We start from the raw sequence: 17197 nt of genomic DNA, 5'->3' as shown, positions 1-17197 counted from the left end.
ACCATTAGGGCCGATCAGGCACCGGCAAAGGGATACATACCAAGTGGCAACAACAGACCAACTACACTTCAACAAACTCGAGCACCGATTATTCGACACTCATCATGGCTTCAGTGACTTCGTTGGACAAGGACTTGCGCAATATGCGCTTATCCCGCTATACCCCGCAGGCAGCCGCGGAAGTGCGCGACTGGATTGAGGAAATGCTACATGAGAAATTGGCATCGCCAGACTTACTCGAAGGCCTGAAAGATGGCATTGCTCTTTGCAAGTAAGTTGTATCTGTGTTTCTCAAGTAGTGGGTCTAGACCCCTGGCTAACTCCTTAATCACAAGACTAGTAAACCTCGCTGTGTCACCAGGCGTGAAGTATAAGAAGTTGGCAGGGCCATTTGTACAGATGGAGAACATTTCGCATTTCTTGCGCGCATGCCAACTGCCACCGCTCAACCTTCCCCCGCACGATGTCTTCCTGACAGTTGATCTATACGAAGCAAAGGATCCGGCGCAGGTTCTCCAATGTATCGCAGCGTTCAGTCGGCGGGCCAATACCCTTGCGCCCAACAAGTTCCCCCGAACGGTTGGCCCGCAGAGTAAGCGCGGTGTTATCAGCCCGAATGCGACGGGATCCTCAAGCAACGGAGCATATACACCCCGATCCACTCGCTCCTCTAGCATTGTCGGGGGGACCCTTCCCTCTCAAACAGGCAGCCCTGCGAAACCCTCTGGGTCATACAGTACTTGGGCCAAGAAGGGAGATGAGCAGGGTACCACGCCGGCTTGGAACATTCACCAATATGGCTACATTGGGGGAGCTAGCCAAGGAAATCAAGGGATTGCATTTGGTGCTCGCAGACAGATTACCACTCCTGGGCCTGCTGTACCAAGCCTTGCGGAGAAAGAGAAGCGCAGGCGCGAAGAGGACGAACGCATCCGTCAACAGAACGCAGAGAAGGAAGAGGCAGATCGGGCACACCAGCGACAGGTTGCAGAAGAGGAGGCTCGTGCCCAGGCAGAAGAGGAGCGCCGATGGGAAGAAGAGACTGCCCGTACAAGGGAGCAAGAACGTCTCAAGGTTGAAGCAGAGAAGAAGCGCTGGGACGAAGAGAAGCGTCAATGGGAAGCAGAAGAGCAGCGACGTATGGCGGAAGAAAAGGAAGCCGAGGCCCGGTTTGAGAAGGAACGCCAACAGAGACGAAGCCTGAATGATAACCGCCTCAATGGTCAGTTCCTGAGCCAGTACCAGGCTTCCAACTCCCAGGTTAGTGATGCCGTAGCAAGGCCGGTCGAGGAAACAGCCCAAAGCCGCCGCATCAAAGAGCTCGAGCGCGAGCTACAGCTGGCAAAGGACCGAGAGCGCCAGTACGAAACCGAGCGGCAAGAAGTCCAGCCTGGAAAGACTGACGATCAGCCTCAGCCTCAGTCTCGTCGCCCCGTGCCCGCCAAGCCTAGCTACGATCTCTCTTCTCTCGAACAAGAACGGCGCCTCCTCCGTACGGAGTGGCAGAACACACAGGATATGCCTGCTACTTCCGAGGCAGAGGAGCCCGAACCCATCCAGGAGCAAGCACCACCCCCAGCCCCTCGCCCTCTCCCAGTGCCAAAACCATCATCTTTCTCTGCAACCCCGTCGCTCCCTCCTAGGGACCTTCCTAAGTCGCCCCGGCCCCTCCCAGACCCAGTAGCATACAACGCCAACCGGGGCCACGAGAGCCGTGTGGATAGCTTCCTCGCCTCGAATCCAGCTCCCGCGTCCCCAGCCCCAGCTACCCACCGGTTCCAAGACTACACCACGACCTCCGAAGTCGACGCCGAGAATAGCCGCCGCGCAGCTTCACAGCAGAAGACCAAGGCCGGCGGCTGGGCATCCAAGTCTCTTCTAGAACGAGAGATGGAGCGCGAACGCGCGCGTCAGGAGGAGTGGGCGGAGAACCAGAAGCAAGTGGCGGCTGTGGCCGAGCGTGGCGCCCAAGATGGCACCCAGGGCTCTGGACCGGGCCAGACCTGGGATGTTCATCAGTATGGCTACATGGGCGGTGATAACCAGAACCGTGGCGGTCTTGGCCTTGGTATTGGTGGTGCTAGGCGCCAGATCATTGGGCCCCGGCCGCCGCAATAAGCTGTTGACTTGGGTTGACAGCTCCTTGAACCTATTCAACCTAGGGTTCTTGTTTCTTTGACTCTTTGACTCTTTGCCCCTTCTATTCTCTTACTATTCTTTCCTTCTACTTCAGCTTCTAAGCTCATTTCTCCCTGCCTCTGTGGGCGGATATCATCATTGGAACAGAAGACTTATTATCATACTTCTGCGTTGGTGGATTATTGTGTTATTTGCGTGTGATTCCCGCTTCAGGCCCTTGTTTTTTGTTCTTTATTTTTGACGCGATGTGCTTGTAGATAGCAATTTATACTCAAGGCTCTATATTAAACACATTTTAAAAATACGTTTCATGGTTGATCGCACATTCGTAGGATAGTTCTTTCACAGTAAGTAAGAAGAATTTGCATTTCTCTAAGTATATATCACAACAATTATAAACCCGAAAAGAATCAAATGGCATTTCAAACGCTTGAAAAACGCCCCGAAATCCGACCATTAAGTATCATTACCACCATTAACATCATTACCACAACGCTGGTCATCCCCGATCCTACAGAAACGCTTCATGGTAAGATATGCTCGACCATAAACTTCATCCTAAACCCACTCTCCTGCAAGTAAGCCCATTCAAGCGAGTCCCGATCAAGACTAGCCTTCTCACGACGCGCAATCCCAGAGTTGACAGCTTCCGTCAGCGATGGGGTCACAGAGATCATCTTTCCCTCGTGCAGGTGCGTCATCAGCGCCTCGAGCAGAATGGAGATCTTGGCATTGTTCTCGACGGTTGGGGTAGCCGCCGCATAGGGGAGGAAGCATTTCTCCAGCTTGTCCTGGGTAAGGTACTTGGCATCAGAGCTTGGGGCGGAGCTTTCGCGGATGACGAAGAGGAGGAGTTCGCAGAGTGTGGAGTGCGCTTCGGGTAGGAGGTGTGGGTTGGAGGGGCTGATGAAGTGTTGGAAGATCGGGAGCGAGAGGTCGCGAATGTTCTCGACGAACATGTTGTAGAGGTCGTCTAGGGGCATGAAGTCCCGCGGCAGTTTTTCCGAAACGTTGGAGAGGATGCTGAGGAGTTGTTGGCGGAGGCCGATGGAAGTGTAGCCGCCTAGTGGGGAGAGATTGTTGCTTTCGCGGGAGGATGATTGGCTTGCTTTGGCCATCTTAATGGGGTTTGTGGCTTCGTCCTCTGCGTTTCGCATTCCTCGTCGGGTTCGCTTGCTACGTCGTGGCTTAGCAGTCGATTCTGATACCGAGGTTGAGCTTTGATCAGCTTCGAAATCCTCGTCGAAATTGTTCTGGTAATCGCCATAGTGACCCTTGTCGAGGTCGATATCACCTGCTCTCTTCTTTGAATTATGCGAGTCTTGTTTAGGGACGGGCATTCTTAATTCATCTTTGAATACCTCCTTGAACTCGCCAGGATTCGATTTGGCATTAGTAAAGATTGCCCGCATGATTCTGCGGTTCCGTCCAGCTGTGGAGTTTGAGGAGATATAACGGAAGATCAGGCTTTCCCGAAAGATGCTAAGGTCATCAGGTACCGCCTTGTTTTCGCACTCTTTCCAATCATCTTCCAGTACGTTGCACATGAACTGGAGCCATATCTGCCAGCGCTCCCACCGGGCCGGGTGAAGCACCGAACAATTAAATGCCCAACCGACAGCGTGCCAGAAGTCCTCTGCGCAGTTCCACACCGAAGAAGCTTGGTCGAATTTCGTATTCAGAGGCCTGGTATCAGGATTGTCATTCTCAGCGAGCATCGGGCTTTCCGCACGCCGCCTACCAGGTCGCAAAGATGCAAACTGGTTGAATCCGAAAGCGAGATTAAATTTTGCATCCGTGGGACCAACAAGAGAGTTTGCCAATCGGAGAAATCGCAAAGCTGCTTTAGATGCTTCTTTTTCGTACTCCGTCTCGGCGCGCGTTGTTGTTCTTGGGTGCACCAGCATCGTAGCTGCGACGGCCAGATGCCGAGGCAGTGGAATCACTGCTTTTGTTGATGCGATAGTTCCCGATGCAAGGACATTAAAGAGAAGGCTATATGCTTGCGGCCCTGGTTGAGAAGGAGATTATTAGCAGCGACTCTTTGAGGTTTTTCGCGCACGCGTCAAAACACGGGGAAAGCGAACATACATAGGCTGTCTTCGAGGAAGATCTCTGTCTGTCGAGCCAGCTCCCATTGAAGGGGCACATGTGGCCGGTATGGTACCTCGTCCATGGTTGCCATGGCCAGAGGGGGGATTTTTTTGAAAAGCCAGCTGAAAAGATAGTGGCAGTAACGCGCTTATCGATAAGGAAAGCGCGTCCGCGTCGACAGAGGTCCACGTGTATATGTCCGGCAGAACAGGAGGCAGTTGGATGTTGATATATGTGACATTACGCAAGAGAAAGGAATCCAAAGTAGTTTCTAGAGGTATTTAGGATAAACAATTACTATTCTTTATATTGGCTAGTAGCTAAGAGAAATGTTGACAACTAATTCTATAAAAAGATTGAACTTCTTTGTTTCGAGCGGAAACAAAGGCGGTGGGAAGTATACAGACAATGAATGAACTGACAATTTCTTCCTTGGATTGACGAGGAATTGACAAGGCTACTGCATGAGTCCCCGTGCTCGGCCTACTTGAAATACCAAGGTGTTTGTCTTGGTGAAATTTGGAATCGCAAAACCCCAGGTTAAACATGTCCTTCGACCCTCACATAACTATGAAACAAGGTAGTCAATTCTGCGAAAATATAGAGATTCCATTGAATGACAAGAATGACAGACCTGATCTTTGGTAATGAATATAACGAACGGTAGAAATCCAGGTACAGCACTGACTCCGATGCCATGTCCTAAGAAACAAATAAAAAGACCTAATTCGAAGCCTTCAGTCAAACAGCCAAATCGTCACGGAGCTATCATCTCCGAAACCCGTAATGCCAATGTGAATGTCCAATCACCAAAAAAAGCCCTAGTAGTCCGAAAAAGGTCGAACAGAGGTAGTCCCCCTCCCTCTAACAGCATAAGCGCTAGCAAGCGAGCTATAATCCAACGTATCACTAACAGGGAACTTCCCCGGATAACTCTCGACAGATTGATACTTGCGCGCTCGATTCATCTGCACCGTATCAGAATCAGCCGCCGTATCAATGGTCGCCCCAAACGAGACTGGCTGTTGCACCTTGCTTCCAGTCGACGGACCAGGGTCACTGAAGTGATCTGTGACATGTGCAGAGGCCGACATGGGCGCGGGTAAAGCCATGTTCTGCACGAAGTGAGGCTGCGCAGTGCGTACTGGGACTGGAATCAAGTCTCGCTCGGCCCGTTCCTCGTCCGGGGAGGAGTCGCCCATATTCCGTGGCAGAACGGTCAGAGGCTGTCGGAAGATGGATTTTGCCGAGTTGGCGAGCTTTGAAATGCTGCCTCGTGTGCTAGATCGGAGCTTGCGCACGGTTTCATAGATAGGGAAGTTTTCTCGGGGAGAGTCGGTGCTCGGCTGTGAGGTGGGACTTTCTTGCTCTAATGAGGAATTCGAGTCTTGGTGTTCATCCGGTGGCCAGGGTGAGGTGACTAGCAAGCTGGGGATGGATTGGGAGGTGGTGCGCATGTTGTTCAGGGTGCCATTTCCTGATGAAAGGTACCACTGGCGCTCTGTTTCTGTTTCAGAACTATGGGCTGAGAGTAGAATAGTGCCGAGTATGGTGTTGATGATGATTGTTTCTGTGCGGTCGATGGCTGTGTTGAAAGGTGGAAACTCCCGCCGTGTGTTCCAAAACGGGCGTACGATGTAGGAGACTGCGTAGAGCACTTGCAGCCAGGAGAGAGAACCGATGAGTTGTATTGTCTTCAGGAGGGATATGGGGAATGCTGTCAAAGGTTTTTGATCCATGATGGAGCAGAACCTCTAGCGACTCAGCTGATGAAGATGTAGCTAGTTCGTTTACAATTAGACCAAACCGTGTAGGAAGTCATGACTACTATCTACAATCGAGGAAGCTATAGGTACTCGAGTAGTAATAGGGAAGGAACATTCCTCTGGTTCCTCTAAACAAGGAAAGCAAATAAATGTAAGACCTTGGTAATCTGATTCATTGCCAATATGATATTAGGACCGTTATATGTAAGAACATAGATGTATTTTAGATGTTCTCTTCATGCCTTACTATATTATATGCCTCTTTAGATTCAAGGATTCCCATCAAAAGCAAAGAAAAGGAACGAATGAAAGCCGAAACCGATGCAAGGCTAAAACTTGACATAAAAAAAACACGAACATCCTCTTCGAGTTTTGGGGTTTCGTTGAGGATTAAGACAAAGAATATTAGAAAGGGCAGATGAAAGAAAAGGTCTCTCAAGGGCTCTATATACGTAGTTGATACGATATCCTTGCCTCTTTCTGGCTCTTTGTTTGTATCCTTTGAATATAATCATTCGAATGTTGCTAGAAGTGATAACTATTCTGATCGAATTATATCTAAGCACGATGATATAGCCCCTCCCCGCATGGGCCACAGCCAAGAGATTGACCTGCATTAATTACTCTAGGGACAGTGTCTTACTTTATGTGCATAAATTGCAAAGGTACGTTGATCCCTTACATTACGCAGGCCCAACATTTCAAAGGCAGAGCAGGGACCCGAGAGAATAGATGCTTGCAGGGTAAAAAATGCAGGGCTTGGATACTTGAAAATCTAGACAAGGATAAGCTGCCTAGGGCAGACCGAAAGGATGGGAATTTAGACTGGTTCGCAGTGACTTCTGCTCTTCATATTGGCCGACGCGAAAAAAAGAGAAACAGGATGCGCGGTGGCCAAGAACGGTTCAACCCCCGTCAATCAAATTCGCAATGCAAAGGCCTTTTATGGAGAAAAGGAGGGGAAGGCGAGAAAGCTCGGGAAATCAAGGAGGCCGTGGATACGCCAACATGGGTAGTTATCGGTGAGAAAAAAAAAAGGAAAGATTAAATGGGAGCCACTATGACTCCTCGGGTATATCGGAGAAGAGACCTATTCGCAGCCGATGCGACTAATCAGAATGTTAGCAAATGCGTTCCGTAAGTCTGATCCTGAGCAGATATAACATACGAAAGGCAGCTTGGGAATGACCACCCCCAATGTGGCCAGGAAGTTGATAGTGAAGTGGGTCAGATCGAAATGGGTGTAATGAGTGCTGAGGAGGAAGAGCACGATAGGCACGCAGAGCAAGAACTTCTTAGCGGGCGTATACTGGTCGCCGTTGTCGATCTGCTCCCACATGTTGAGATTGTCATAGGCACCGGCGTTGAATTCGAATGGGATGCCCCGCACCCAGTGGAACATGAGGAAAGATCCGAACATGTAGCTGATATTGGTGAGGGTCCATGAAGTTTCCTGCGAGACGCCGGGGATGATGTCGTAGAAGATCTTGAGAGCGGCGATACACACGAAATGAATGGTCCAAGCACCTGTAATTGAAACAAGATTCCACATCAGTCCTTGTTTTCTTCTCTATCTTGTGATATGTGGTCTCCAGGATCGGCTTTTTTTGGTCACTCACCCTTGGAATTCACCCAGTTCGCATTCAGGTTTGGCAATGCGGCTTGATCACTAGTGTGCTCAATAGATTCGGCCGGTTCCTGGTAGATAAGACTGCTGGACCGCCTCCGGCGGCCTTGTTTTGAGGTCATCCTTGGAGACAACCGCTGCGGCCCTGTGTCAACATCCGGAGGAAAGGATATCCCCCGGGGGGTCAACAGGGAAGACACTTTTGAATTGTCGGACGCCAGCTTGACGGTTGGATCCAAAAGGAAAAGAATAAGTTGGAAGAGAAGGAGAGAAGAATGAAAAGGAGCGTGGGGATGAGGTGGCACGGCCCAGACTGGGAGTTTGCCGGTCGGATCGGCTTTCGGTCACGGGGTGCGGAAGAGCTCTCTGATTCACGTATTTTCTCGTTTTTCTTGCTGGGACTATCTTTTTTTTTTCTTCTCGCTTTTCTATCAGAGGTCTATAATTAGATTGGGTCTTTTTTTCTCCCTAATCTATTTCCTACTTTCAGGATTGGCCTAGCAACTGGAGGCAAAATGCATAATTGGCCCATGTACAAAACGTATGCATGTGCGGAATCTAGCCCGAAAGGAGTAAAACTATATTGTACTTTATATCAAGGATTCAGGAAAGGGGAAGGTTCCTATATATATCCTGTCTTTTTGGTCTGGTTTTATGAAGATCTGAAATGTTTCTTATCGTTGACGTTTCCTTTTATGGGGCAATATGGCTTGAGACTTCGATAGATGCATATAGAAAAGACTAAAAATATGGACTTGGCCACCTTTACTCAACTATGCCAAATTAATTATGCTTATTGCCACATTTGCCATCTCAGAAGACATTGAAAGACCTAGAAATACATATAGAATATGTCGGTACATCCTTATATAAAATCCCTAATGTTACCTGGCCAAATAGTAGATTCTTAGAAGATGCATAAGCTATTCTTGTGCAATTATACCTTCAAAGCCCAGGGCCTTATGTGTTTGCATAATAGCAACAAGTTCGAGACCTCTAGTGAAAAGGCAGCATGCAATATTCTGCCGTGTCCAGGGCACGGTCTTCTTCAGGCTAAGCCACCGGCTTTCCGTTCGTATTGAGGTGTTATCCCGGGGGGCAAAATGCTGAACAGGTGTCATAAACAGTCGATAAAGATTGTTGATACATAGTATTCAGTCCACTAGGCCACGCCAGGTGGTCATTTTCTCAATAGCTATGAAATGGGATAGGTTTGCATTGTTGAATACAAAAATTTATGTACCGGGCTCTTGTTTCTGAAGGTCCACTGCTATCGTAGAGCTCCGCAAATCATATTGACATGAAAAGAGGCCTTCATTCTGCATGACGAGCCAGGTACTCGGTTGTTATAAACCGAGGCAGTTGATAGCGGGGACATTGGCTAGGATTCCGCCCAAATATTGGTATTGCCGTGCTTGTATGTAGCGTTGTATGTTACCGGCAAAAAAGAGTAGATGGAGCTTTGGTTCATCCAGTAACAGCTGGTGTTAGCTAGGTAGTTCTCCAACACTGCCAGGTCAAGTTTACAATCAACTTGTTAACCCGGCAAATGGGAGTGCGGATGACTGCGGGCTATGAACATTCACCTAGCCGCAGTTCATAGATACTCAACAGTATCAGCCTAATCCATAACGAGGGGTTAAGATGGATATCCATAAGACCCATCAGATCCATAATAACATTCGGTTGGGACTACGAATATGACATCAACCCCACTCTTGGCGTCGATCGCCTCCTACGGGTAGATCCTACGCATACTGCAGTTTTAATGACTCGCTCTTGGAGGTGGCGTGTTGGATCATAATCTCTATCATTAATACCCGGATGAATCTAAATATGATGTTGAGCGCAACCCGAGGTCAAAAGGGCTTACTGGCTAGGGTCTGCCCGCACGTCTAGATCATGTCTAGATCATATTGACATTGATTAATTGACCCATTGACTTGATATTAGAGTTATCTATCTTGTATTTTCTGATTTCTTTTGTGTCTCAGTTGTACACAACCTCGACAAGGTCTGCCAGTGCTCTCTGCAATGATTTATTAGGAGCTATTGTTCTCAAAAACAAGATCAACCAATAGTTTCCTCTCTATATACTACAGAAAGAAGGTTATAAACCTTATCGGAGTGCAAACCAAGGGTTCTACAACTTATCGCCTCATATATCTCCCGAGGTCGTATAACTCCAATTTTGGAATTGCGCAAGTGGTCTATATCGTCTGCCGTGAAATTCTCTGGGACCCAAATTCTACTGTTGATCCTTCCAGACTCTCTCTCACTCTATCTCCCGATATTTTTATCCAAATTATCCAATTAAATTAACGAAATGGCAAATCCATCAGATGAAGAGGCTGATTCACGCACAGCCCTGGTGGGCGCACCGCGCACTCGATCCAATCCGCGTTCCTCGCGCTCCGCATCCCGCGACAGCACCCGCCCGACCAAGAGACGGCGCCGCAATAGAAATAAGGACTCGGACCTAGCTGACTTTGTTCCAAAAGGTGTTGCATTCAGTGCCACTTCACTGCCAGTGGATGATCCAGACAACACATCTAGCTCTGGATCTAGTTCAGCCTCCGATTCTAATGCGGCCCCAACTACCGTCGCAAACCCACATGCCGGTAGCACCGCGCCTGCAATTAGCTGGAACCAGGGTCGGAAGGCTCCAGTGCGCACAACACTTGGAAAACGATCAGCACCAGCCGACGAGAACCCCGCTCCAGTACACACAACACTTGGAAAACGACCAGCACCAACCGATGAGAAGCCCACTCAGTTTGAAGCTGTGAATGATAAATATTGGCGCAGTCGCAGTGAATCTCTTTCGGCCAATGGCGAAGACAAGCCCACAGCAAACAACCAACCTCAAGACGACGGAGAGCTGGAAGATGGGGAAATTGACTCCAAGAGTGACACGGATGATTCAGATTCTCTTGGTTCTGAAGCTGATGACTCTATCCTGCTGAACATAGGGGACAAGATGGATGATATCAATGATTATGACCCTGCCACTCTAGCCCATCAGCATGGGTCCAACACCGGAAACTCAGGCACATCTACACAATCCGGACCTGGGTCGAAAGAGGAAGCGTTCCGACTTTTCTCAATCAAATATCCAAATGCGCCTGTTGCTTTAGTGGATCTAAGCCAGACAGACCTTGAGATCCTTGCGAAGTACGTCTATTTTGATCGTAACATCCATGATCTAGACCTCAAACTTCCCATCTCTTGTCTCGAATGTCAAAATGAGGGCCATATAGCCGATGTCTGCCCAGCAAAAGAGGTATGTTCTGTCTTGCACCTAGTTACTTATTTTCACATTACTAACCTCAAATATGAAGTGTGAACACTGTGGTGCCTGGAATCAGCACCAAAGCAGTACTTGTCCCGACTGGCGACGATGCCAAAGATGCCGTGAACGTGGCCACGACGAGCCGCAATGCGATGCAAAGCTACGGAATTTCGCTTACGAAGTGCCATGTGACTACTGCGGCAATGAACACCTGGAAGCCGAATGTGATTTCCTATGGAAGTTCCCGAGGAGGGATCTTCACTCCGACCAAGTCATAGTGTCAATCTGCTGTGCGAATTGCTGCAGTGCGAAGCATCTTGTAGGAGACTGCCCATCTAGCAGCTTACGCGCAACAGCCGCGTCATCATCATTTACCCTGAAGGGTATCGACCCAGATATGATCACGAACCTCAACACCGTCCTCCCGCAGCGAGAGACCGGCCCGCCAAGCCGATCACGCGGACGAGACAGAGAATGGTCGCGACCCCCATCTCCAGACGATGATGACATGATGTCCCGCATATCCCGCGGCGGCCGAGGACGCCCCATCCCTGCTCCTCGTGGAAATACTCTTTCCATCAGGGTTCCAAGCAGAGCTAAACGCGGTGGTGATCCACCATCCAGAGGGCCTTCTCGTGGTCGCTCAACATTCTCGGGAAACAACAATCGCGCGCGCTCCCCGAACCCGCCCCTTCCACGAGGTCCTCCTCCACCGAGAGGCGGCGGCCGAAACCGCGGATCACAACGAGGAGGATTCTCACGCGGACCACGTAATGGTGGTGGTGGCGGCGGCCGAAGCCGCGGGTGGTAAGAAGGAGGTTTTACCTCTTCAGAATTGAGCGACAGATCTCGACGAAAGCCAGCAACAGCATCTACCATTCCGCTCAGTCTCAGCTGAGCATGTATGTACGATTAAATGACAGTTTATTCAAAATCTCTCGCTTGAGCAAGTATATTTCTTATATTGTGCGCACTACATGCCCATGCTGCCCAATATCCATCCGGCAGCCTCTACCTAGATCCCATCACGCGCCATGCTCATCATTCTCTCTAGTCCCGACAAATCCTGCCTCCAGAACATCGATCAAATCAGATAGCTGCTTAATGCAAAGATCCGTATGCGGATGTTCCTTCAAATGCACATTATGCTCATTCAAAAGCAACACCGTCGCAGCGCCAGCCATATGTCCAGCCGTCATATCATCAATGCTATCACCAACCATGATCAAATTCCGACCATCAGCAAGACCCCATTCACTCGCAATATGCAGAATGCCGGCAGGATCAGGCTTGGGCAGGAGGTTTGGCGTGTCCCGCGTGATGATTGGTAGGAAGACATGACCGTTGAGATGATTGTCAATCAGGTTCTGGACTGGTGCTCTAAAGATGCGAATATAGGTTAGCGCTGTGTGCACAGTACAGTACGTATTAGAATGCATGTGGTAGGTTGCGTTGGTTACTATAACGTACTCGAAATTCCGTGTGCAGAGCGCCCGTCGTACGCCGCGGGATTCAAGGTAGTCCATTAGGAGAACTAGGCCGGGCTGCGGCTGCTGGTCGGCCATGGCTCGGCGCTCTACTGCTTGCACTTTCGATACGGCTGTGGGTTGTTCTTCAACGGGGAGTTCGCGGATGTGGTGGAGGATATCGACGGAGCTGTCGATTCCTAGTGCTTCTCTATAGTGGGATATTGTTACAGAGGCTGTCAGAAGGATTGGGGTTTGAATGGCTCGCAGGCAGTAGACCATACCTCATCTGACGGAACATATAATTCTGTGGCAAGCTGGTCAATGTTAGCGAGGTTCGGTCATATACTGTTGTTGATAACACAATCGGAGCTTGGTATCAATAGAATCGCGCCAATACCAAATACGAAAACAACAAGGCGGAAAGACTGGAATACGATATAAAACCAGAAGAGAAAGGGAACGCCTCCACTCAGCTACTACGTCCCAGACCGACTTATCATCTAACCTGCGCAAGCAGGCATATTTTCCTGAATAGTTAGGAAATCGTTTCTGCCTGAATCTCAAATTGATGCCTCAATCCTCATTTCTTGTCCCCAGGCTGGCCACTTCCAATAATAGCATCAAGACGTAGATATCAATTCTCGAGGGTGCACGCAACGTAGCAAATATACAACAGGGGAAATAACTACAGCACATATATAAAGTATCGGGAAGAGAAAGAATGAAGAATGACTCACCACAAGGTCCCATCGACATCAAACACAATTCCCTTCAGGAGAGGGATAGATGACGTCTCCAAGCCGAGAGGTGCGAACTTTCGCGGACGAAGATGTTTGCAGGCAATAGCAGACATGATGGAACGCGCAGTGTGCCTGATACTGGACATGAATAGAGAGAAAGGAGGTTGAAGAAGGGTTAGTCAAGTGGAGCCGCGGGAACAATTATAAGGTTCTGAGGTTCCTAGGTTCCAAGGCCTCCGAGGTCTCCGAGTTCCCGAGGAAAGAGCCGACTTCGGGGGTGTCTACGGAGTAGCTCCTTCCTTTTTGGTATTCTTCGCCTTCCCAATTAGTATACTCGTTGATCTGGAAGGAACCACCGGATACAGGGTAGGTAGAGTAATGCCGGGTTTTGGAAATTAGTAACTTTCCGCGTGACTATACTATGGGACATACCAGGAAATGTAAAAGTAATTCAGGATATTGGCTGTACCCACCAGCTGTTGTGATTATTCTCAGGACTGACTAATCGCCGCTGAAATTGTTACCAATCTAATAGTGGGGGTAGAAAGCTGACGCCGATGAAAAGCACTGTAAATTTTCGAATACACCAGTCTATCCAAGCCAATATCAACGCCAATAAATGCTAGATAAAACGAAGCAACCCAGCTCTGGCCTTCATTTCTCAGTCTGCCATCCTTCCCATCTCTCAAAGTCCCCTGTCTCCAAATCAAACAGGTCCAGCATGCGCCCCACACTCTGATCAACCAAGTCGTCCACCGACGCAGGCCGGATATAGTACGCCGGCACCGGCGGGAAGATGATCGCGCCAGCACGAGAAACCTCCAGCATATTACGCAGATGAATATCGCTAAGCGGTGTTTCCCTCGCAACGAGGACAAGCTTCCGTCTCTCTTTCAACATGACATCCGCAGTGCGCGAGATCAAATCATCACAGAAACCACTGTGAATAGCAGCCAGTGTCTTCATACTACATGGAGCAACGATCATGCCATCAGTCTTGAAAGAGCCGCTAGAGATCGGCGCTGCCATGTCGTTGATGTTGTGGACGTGATCTGCTAATGCTTTGACATTCGAGGGGTGGTAGTCGGTTTCGTATTTGATGGTCGCTTCGGCCCATTTGCTCATGACTAGGTGGGTTTCCACGTTTAGGCAACGCAGGGCAATGAGCGCTTTTATTCCGAGAATTGCGCCCGTTGCGCCGGTCATTGCGACCACGATTCGTCTGCGTCGGGTTTGTTGAGTGGCTTGATCGATGGTTGGCATGGCTGTTTCGGCTGGGTTGTCTATGGGAGAATGGCGACTGGAAGATGGGGTTTGGGTTCCAGAGAGAAGAGAAAGCATTGATCCAAGGCTTGCTGAGGGTGTTATTTTGGTCTTGTTGAGTGATGCGTGGAGCTGTGAAGATAGGTGTGATGAATGGACTGAGCCTAGCAACCCTAGCTTGTTTTATATTAATCTGCGGCAAAATGCCGAATATCCAGGTTGCACAGGTTTTCTTACTAGAAGTTATCGCATGGCCCGACAAACAGGAGAATATGTCATCGAGATTTTAGAGACTTCGAATGGAGTCGTCCGAGGCCCCGAGGCCGAGAGCCGATGATTTTGCGGATGGCCGTTACAGTGGCGCCACTTATTTAGGGAAAGATCGATGGGAAGATCTGCAAGAAAGCCTGAATGGGTAATTACTGTATGTGCCTATGCTTTGTGAAAACGTAATTGATCTAGGTCTGGCCCTTATGACCGCTCGCAGGGTATCGGCTTTAAGGTCCTCACAGGAATCCATTTTCCTGTGTATAATCAAACACCGGAACTGTGAGATGTCAGCTTTTGTCAATAGAAACCAGGCAAACCGTGCTTACGGTTCATGATCGAGTCCAAATATGTGACGGGTGATACATCGAATGGGTTGGGCATGTCCATGGGCCTGTTCAGATGTGAACATTCATCTTCACTACGGGCAGGAAACTTACCCAGGACCAAATGGCGGCACCATATTCGAGGCCATTTCCGCCCAGTTATCTGGTTCGGTAGCGCCCGTTTCCTGCTCTCGATCCAAGGCGCTTCGTAAAGTCACCAAGGCTCGGATGTGACGAGCCGATAACCACTGACTATCACTTTCAGATGAAGAAGCACCATCGTCATTAGTTCCTGAATTAGATGATGAGAAGACGTCGATGACTTTCTGTTGGAGATTGCGACATTCGGGGTCATTGCGCGTCTCTTCCCAGATGCAGAGAAGCAGGGTCGAGCTCAACACTGTATGCACCATTGACCAGGTCCGCAATGGAACAGTACTTAGAGCTTGAAAATCAAGAAATGCCCTGGAAGCATCGATCAAGCTTCCTTTGGCACGCGCCCGAAGAATATCAGCGTGGTGGAGAAAAGGCTGTGGGGTGGACTGCTTCATGGCCGGTCGGCAGAGAACCGATACACAAAAGGAGGTGTGCATTCTAAGAGCTAGATGCTCGAGATTTTGTTGTAGTGTTGTGCAATTTTCCCGTGATCGAAGATGTGGTAGGCCGCGTTGATGGGCATAATCTAGCTGACGCAACCCTTCTATTGCTAGATCATATTCAGCGATGCTGAGGCTTTCCGGTCGCATAGTATCTAGACCAATACGACAGATAAAGTACATCACTTCTGCGAAGGACAAGTCTTGTCTCTCGAAAAACGAGTTAACGGGAGACCAGCCAGTCACGGAGACAATAGGCGGTCGGTCATAGCAAAGACACAGTAAACTATCCTGCCAGACAATTGTTGACCTGTGGGAAGTTAGTTGTCGAGTAGGTATGCATATAGTCTGATTTCCATACCAAAGATTCCTGGCCTTCGTTCTCACATTTTCCGGCCAGTGAACAGTACTCCTTTCAGTGTGCAGGCCCATGGTCTGAGCTAATCGGATCGTCGTTCCCAGTAACGCCCAGGCGGCGTCGGACTGTCCCATATTCTGCAGCGTATTCCCCAAGATAAGCAGCGCTTGTATAATATCTAGTGATGGTCGAAACAGGAAATTGGCCAAGCGGAGAGCATGAAATGATCGACGGGCTGGATACCGTTAGCCAAGCTTGATGAGCGTGCGATGAAGCTTACCAAAGTCAGTTAACAGTTCAAAGCGTTCGGGGTATTCAGTATCGGAGTAATGCGCCCCTGCCGCCAATGTTGCTAGTAGAAGGCTGATATGGCCAATAGACTTATCGGTTGCCCAGCGATCAGTGATCTTCTCCGGGTCGCGTACTTCACCAGATGCGTGAGCATTGAGATAGGTGCATAAATCAGATTCAAAGCGGTCTATGTCAGCGAGTATTGGATTGAATGGATATGCTGTGACACGATAAAAGTGAAAGAATCTAACTAGTCAGCCGTATTCCTTTTTAGTTGTTTGCAACCTACTTCAAGACCTCTGATCTCTGAGGCATTACAGTCAGCAGTGACTTCCACCTCTCAAGCGGCGTCTTCGAGTCCATAAAAATATAATTGCTGAAGGTATTCTGCAGACCAAGAACAGATCCAACATCGCGGGCCACCGATCCATTGACGTCCGATGCTCGCATGCGCAGGATCGAAACAACCGAATTGTCACCAGAATAGACATAATTTTTCGAACTATCATCAGACCGTGCTTGTTCGTTGCTTGCTACGGCCGGTGATCTAGGCGAAGCCGAGCGAGGGACACTGTGGCGAGAAGTCGATCTGCGCCTCGAATGTGCAAGGGCGTAGGTGCAGATTTCGGGGTGTTTTCGCTTCTGACAAGTACGACATGGTTGGTTCCCATCGCATTTGACTTTCCGCTTTCTGCATGTGTAGCATGCATGAGCCTCTCGCTCTCGGCTCTTGAGGTGTAGCACCCGGTCTGCTTCGCTTTGACTGACGGCGCTCATGCTGCCGAGGACTCCGAGGTACCGGGATTATCAGGGGTTGCTGTATTGGCCAAGAAAGTGTGTCGTTTGAAAGGGCGTGACTCTTTCAATACAATAACATGCATCCGAACTCAGTATAGGGTGATATAGGCTAGACTGAGCGATGTAGGGTGAAACGCAGGTCGGGTTGGGTTTCCGCCTAGACAGACGGGG

At 49.3% G+C, this 17197-nt stretch overlaps 8 protein-coding genes across 8 annotated transcripts; 2 read left to right on the top strand and 6 right to left on the bottom strand.

The window, feature by feature from the left end:
* Positions 1–104: 104 nt before the first annotated feature.
* On the top strand, positions 105–2118 carry N7518_010195 (calponin homology domain protein; the record flags this gene model as incomplete). Its single annotated transcript, XM_057191121.1, has 2 exons — positions 105–271; positions 336–2118. The coding sequence occupies 2 exons, from the start codon at positions 105–107 to the stop codon at positions 2116–2118; spliced, it is 1950 nt and encodes a 649-aa protein (XP_057037257.1).
* A 545-nt stretch (positions 2119–2663) lies between these two features.
* On the bottom strand, positions 2664–4378 carry N7518_010194 (uncharacterized protein; the record flags this gene model as incomplete). The annotated part of the gene is made up of 2 exons (XM_057191120.1): positions 2664–4150; positions 4231–4378. Coding segments are annotated over 2 exons (1635 nt in total), but the record flags the coding sequence as incomplete, so codon positions are not given.
* Positions 4379–5054: 676 nt separating this feature from the next.
* On the bottom strand, positions 5055–5972 carry N7518_010193 (uncharacterized protein; the record flags this gene model as incomplete). Its single annotated transcript, XM_057191119.1, has 1 exon — positions 5055–5972. The coding sequence occupies one exon, from the start codon at positions 5970–5972 to the stop codon at positions 5055–5057; it is 918 nt and encodes a 305-aa protein (XP_057037255.1).
* Positions 5973–7020: 1048 nt separating this feature from the next.
* On the bottom strand, positions 7021–7748 carry N7518_010192 (ORMDL family protein; the record flags this gene model as incomplete). The annotated part of the gene is made up of 3 exons (XM_057191118.1): positions 7021–7108; positions 7168–7526; positions 7619–7748. The coding sequence occupies 3 exons, from the start codon at positions 7746–7748 to the stop codon at positions 7058–7060; spliced, it is 540 nt and encodes a 179-aa protein (XP_057037254.1). The 3' UTR covers positions 7021–7057.
* A 2204-nt stretch (positions 7749–9952) lies between these two features.
* Positions 9953–11729, top strand: N7518_010191 (zinc knuckle domain protein; the record flags this gene model as incomplete). The annotated part of the gene is made up of 2 exons (XM_057191117.1): positions 9953–10909; positions 10968–11729. 2 exons carry the CDS (start codon positions 9953–9955, stop codon positions 11727–11729), a joined length of 1719 nt encoding a protein of 572 aa, XP_057037253.1.
* A 214-nt stretch (positions 11730–11943) lies between these two features.
* Positions 11944–13240, bottom strand: N7518_010190 (putative haloacid dehalogenase-like hydrolase; the record flags this gene model as incomplete). The annotated part of the gene is made up of 4 exons (XM_057191116.1): positions 11944–12298; positions 12389–12595; positions 12669–12701; positions 13125–13240. The coding sequence occupies 4 exons, from the start codon at positions 13238–13240 to the stop codon at positions 11944–11946; spliced, it is 711 nt and encodes a 236-aa protein (XP_057037252.1).
* A 541-nt stretch (positions 13241–13781) lies between these two features.
* Positions 13782–14390, bottom strand: N7518_010189 (UbiX family flavin prenyltransferase; the record flags this gene model as incomplete). Its single annotated transcript, XM_057191115.1, has 1 exon — positions 13782–14390. The coding sequence occupies one exon, from the start codon at positions 14388–14390 to the stop codon at positions 13782–13784; it is 609 nt and encodes a 202-aa protein (XP_057037251.1).
* A 506-nt stretch (positions 14391–14896) lies between these two features.
* N7518_010188 (Zn(II)2Cys6 transcription factor) lies at positions 14897–17005 on the bottom strand (the record flags this gene model as incomplete). Its single annotated transcript, XM_057191114.1, has 6 exons — positions 14897–14937; positions 14987–15051; positions 15098–15889; positions 15941–16172; positions 16218–16474; positions 16518–17005. The coding sequence occupies 6 exons, from the start codon at positions 17003–17005 to the stop codon at positions 14897–14899; spliced, it is 1875 nt and encodes a 624-aa protein (XP_057037250.1).
* Positions 17006–17197: the final 192 nt, after the last annotated feature.

Source organism: Penicillium psychrosexuale, assembly GCF_028828465.1.
Source record: "Penicillium psychrosexuale strain IBT 29551 chromosome Unknown utg000006l, whole genome shotgun sequence".
In the NCBI taxonomy this organism is placed as follows: Eukaryota; Fungi; Ascomycota; class Eurotiomycetes; order Eurotiales; family Aspergillaceae; genus Penicillium; species Penicillium psychrosexuale.
The sequence above is the reverse complement of the archived record's forward strand: the minus strand, read 5'-3'. Positions and strand labels throughout refer to the sequence as shown.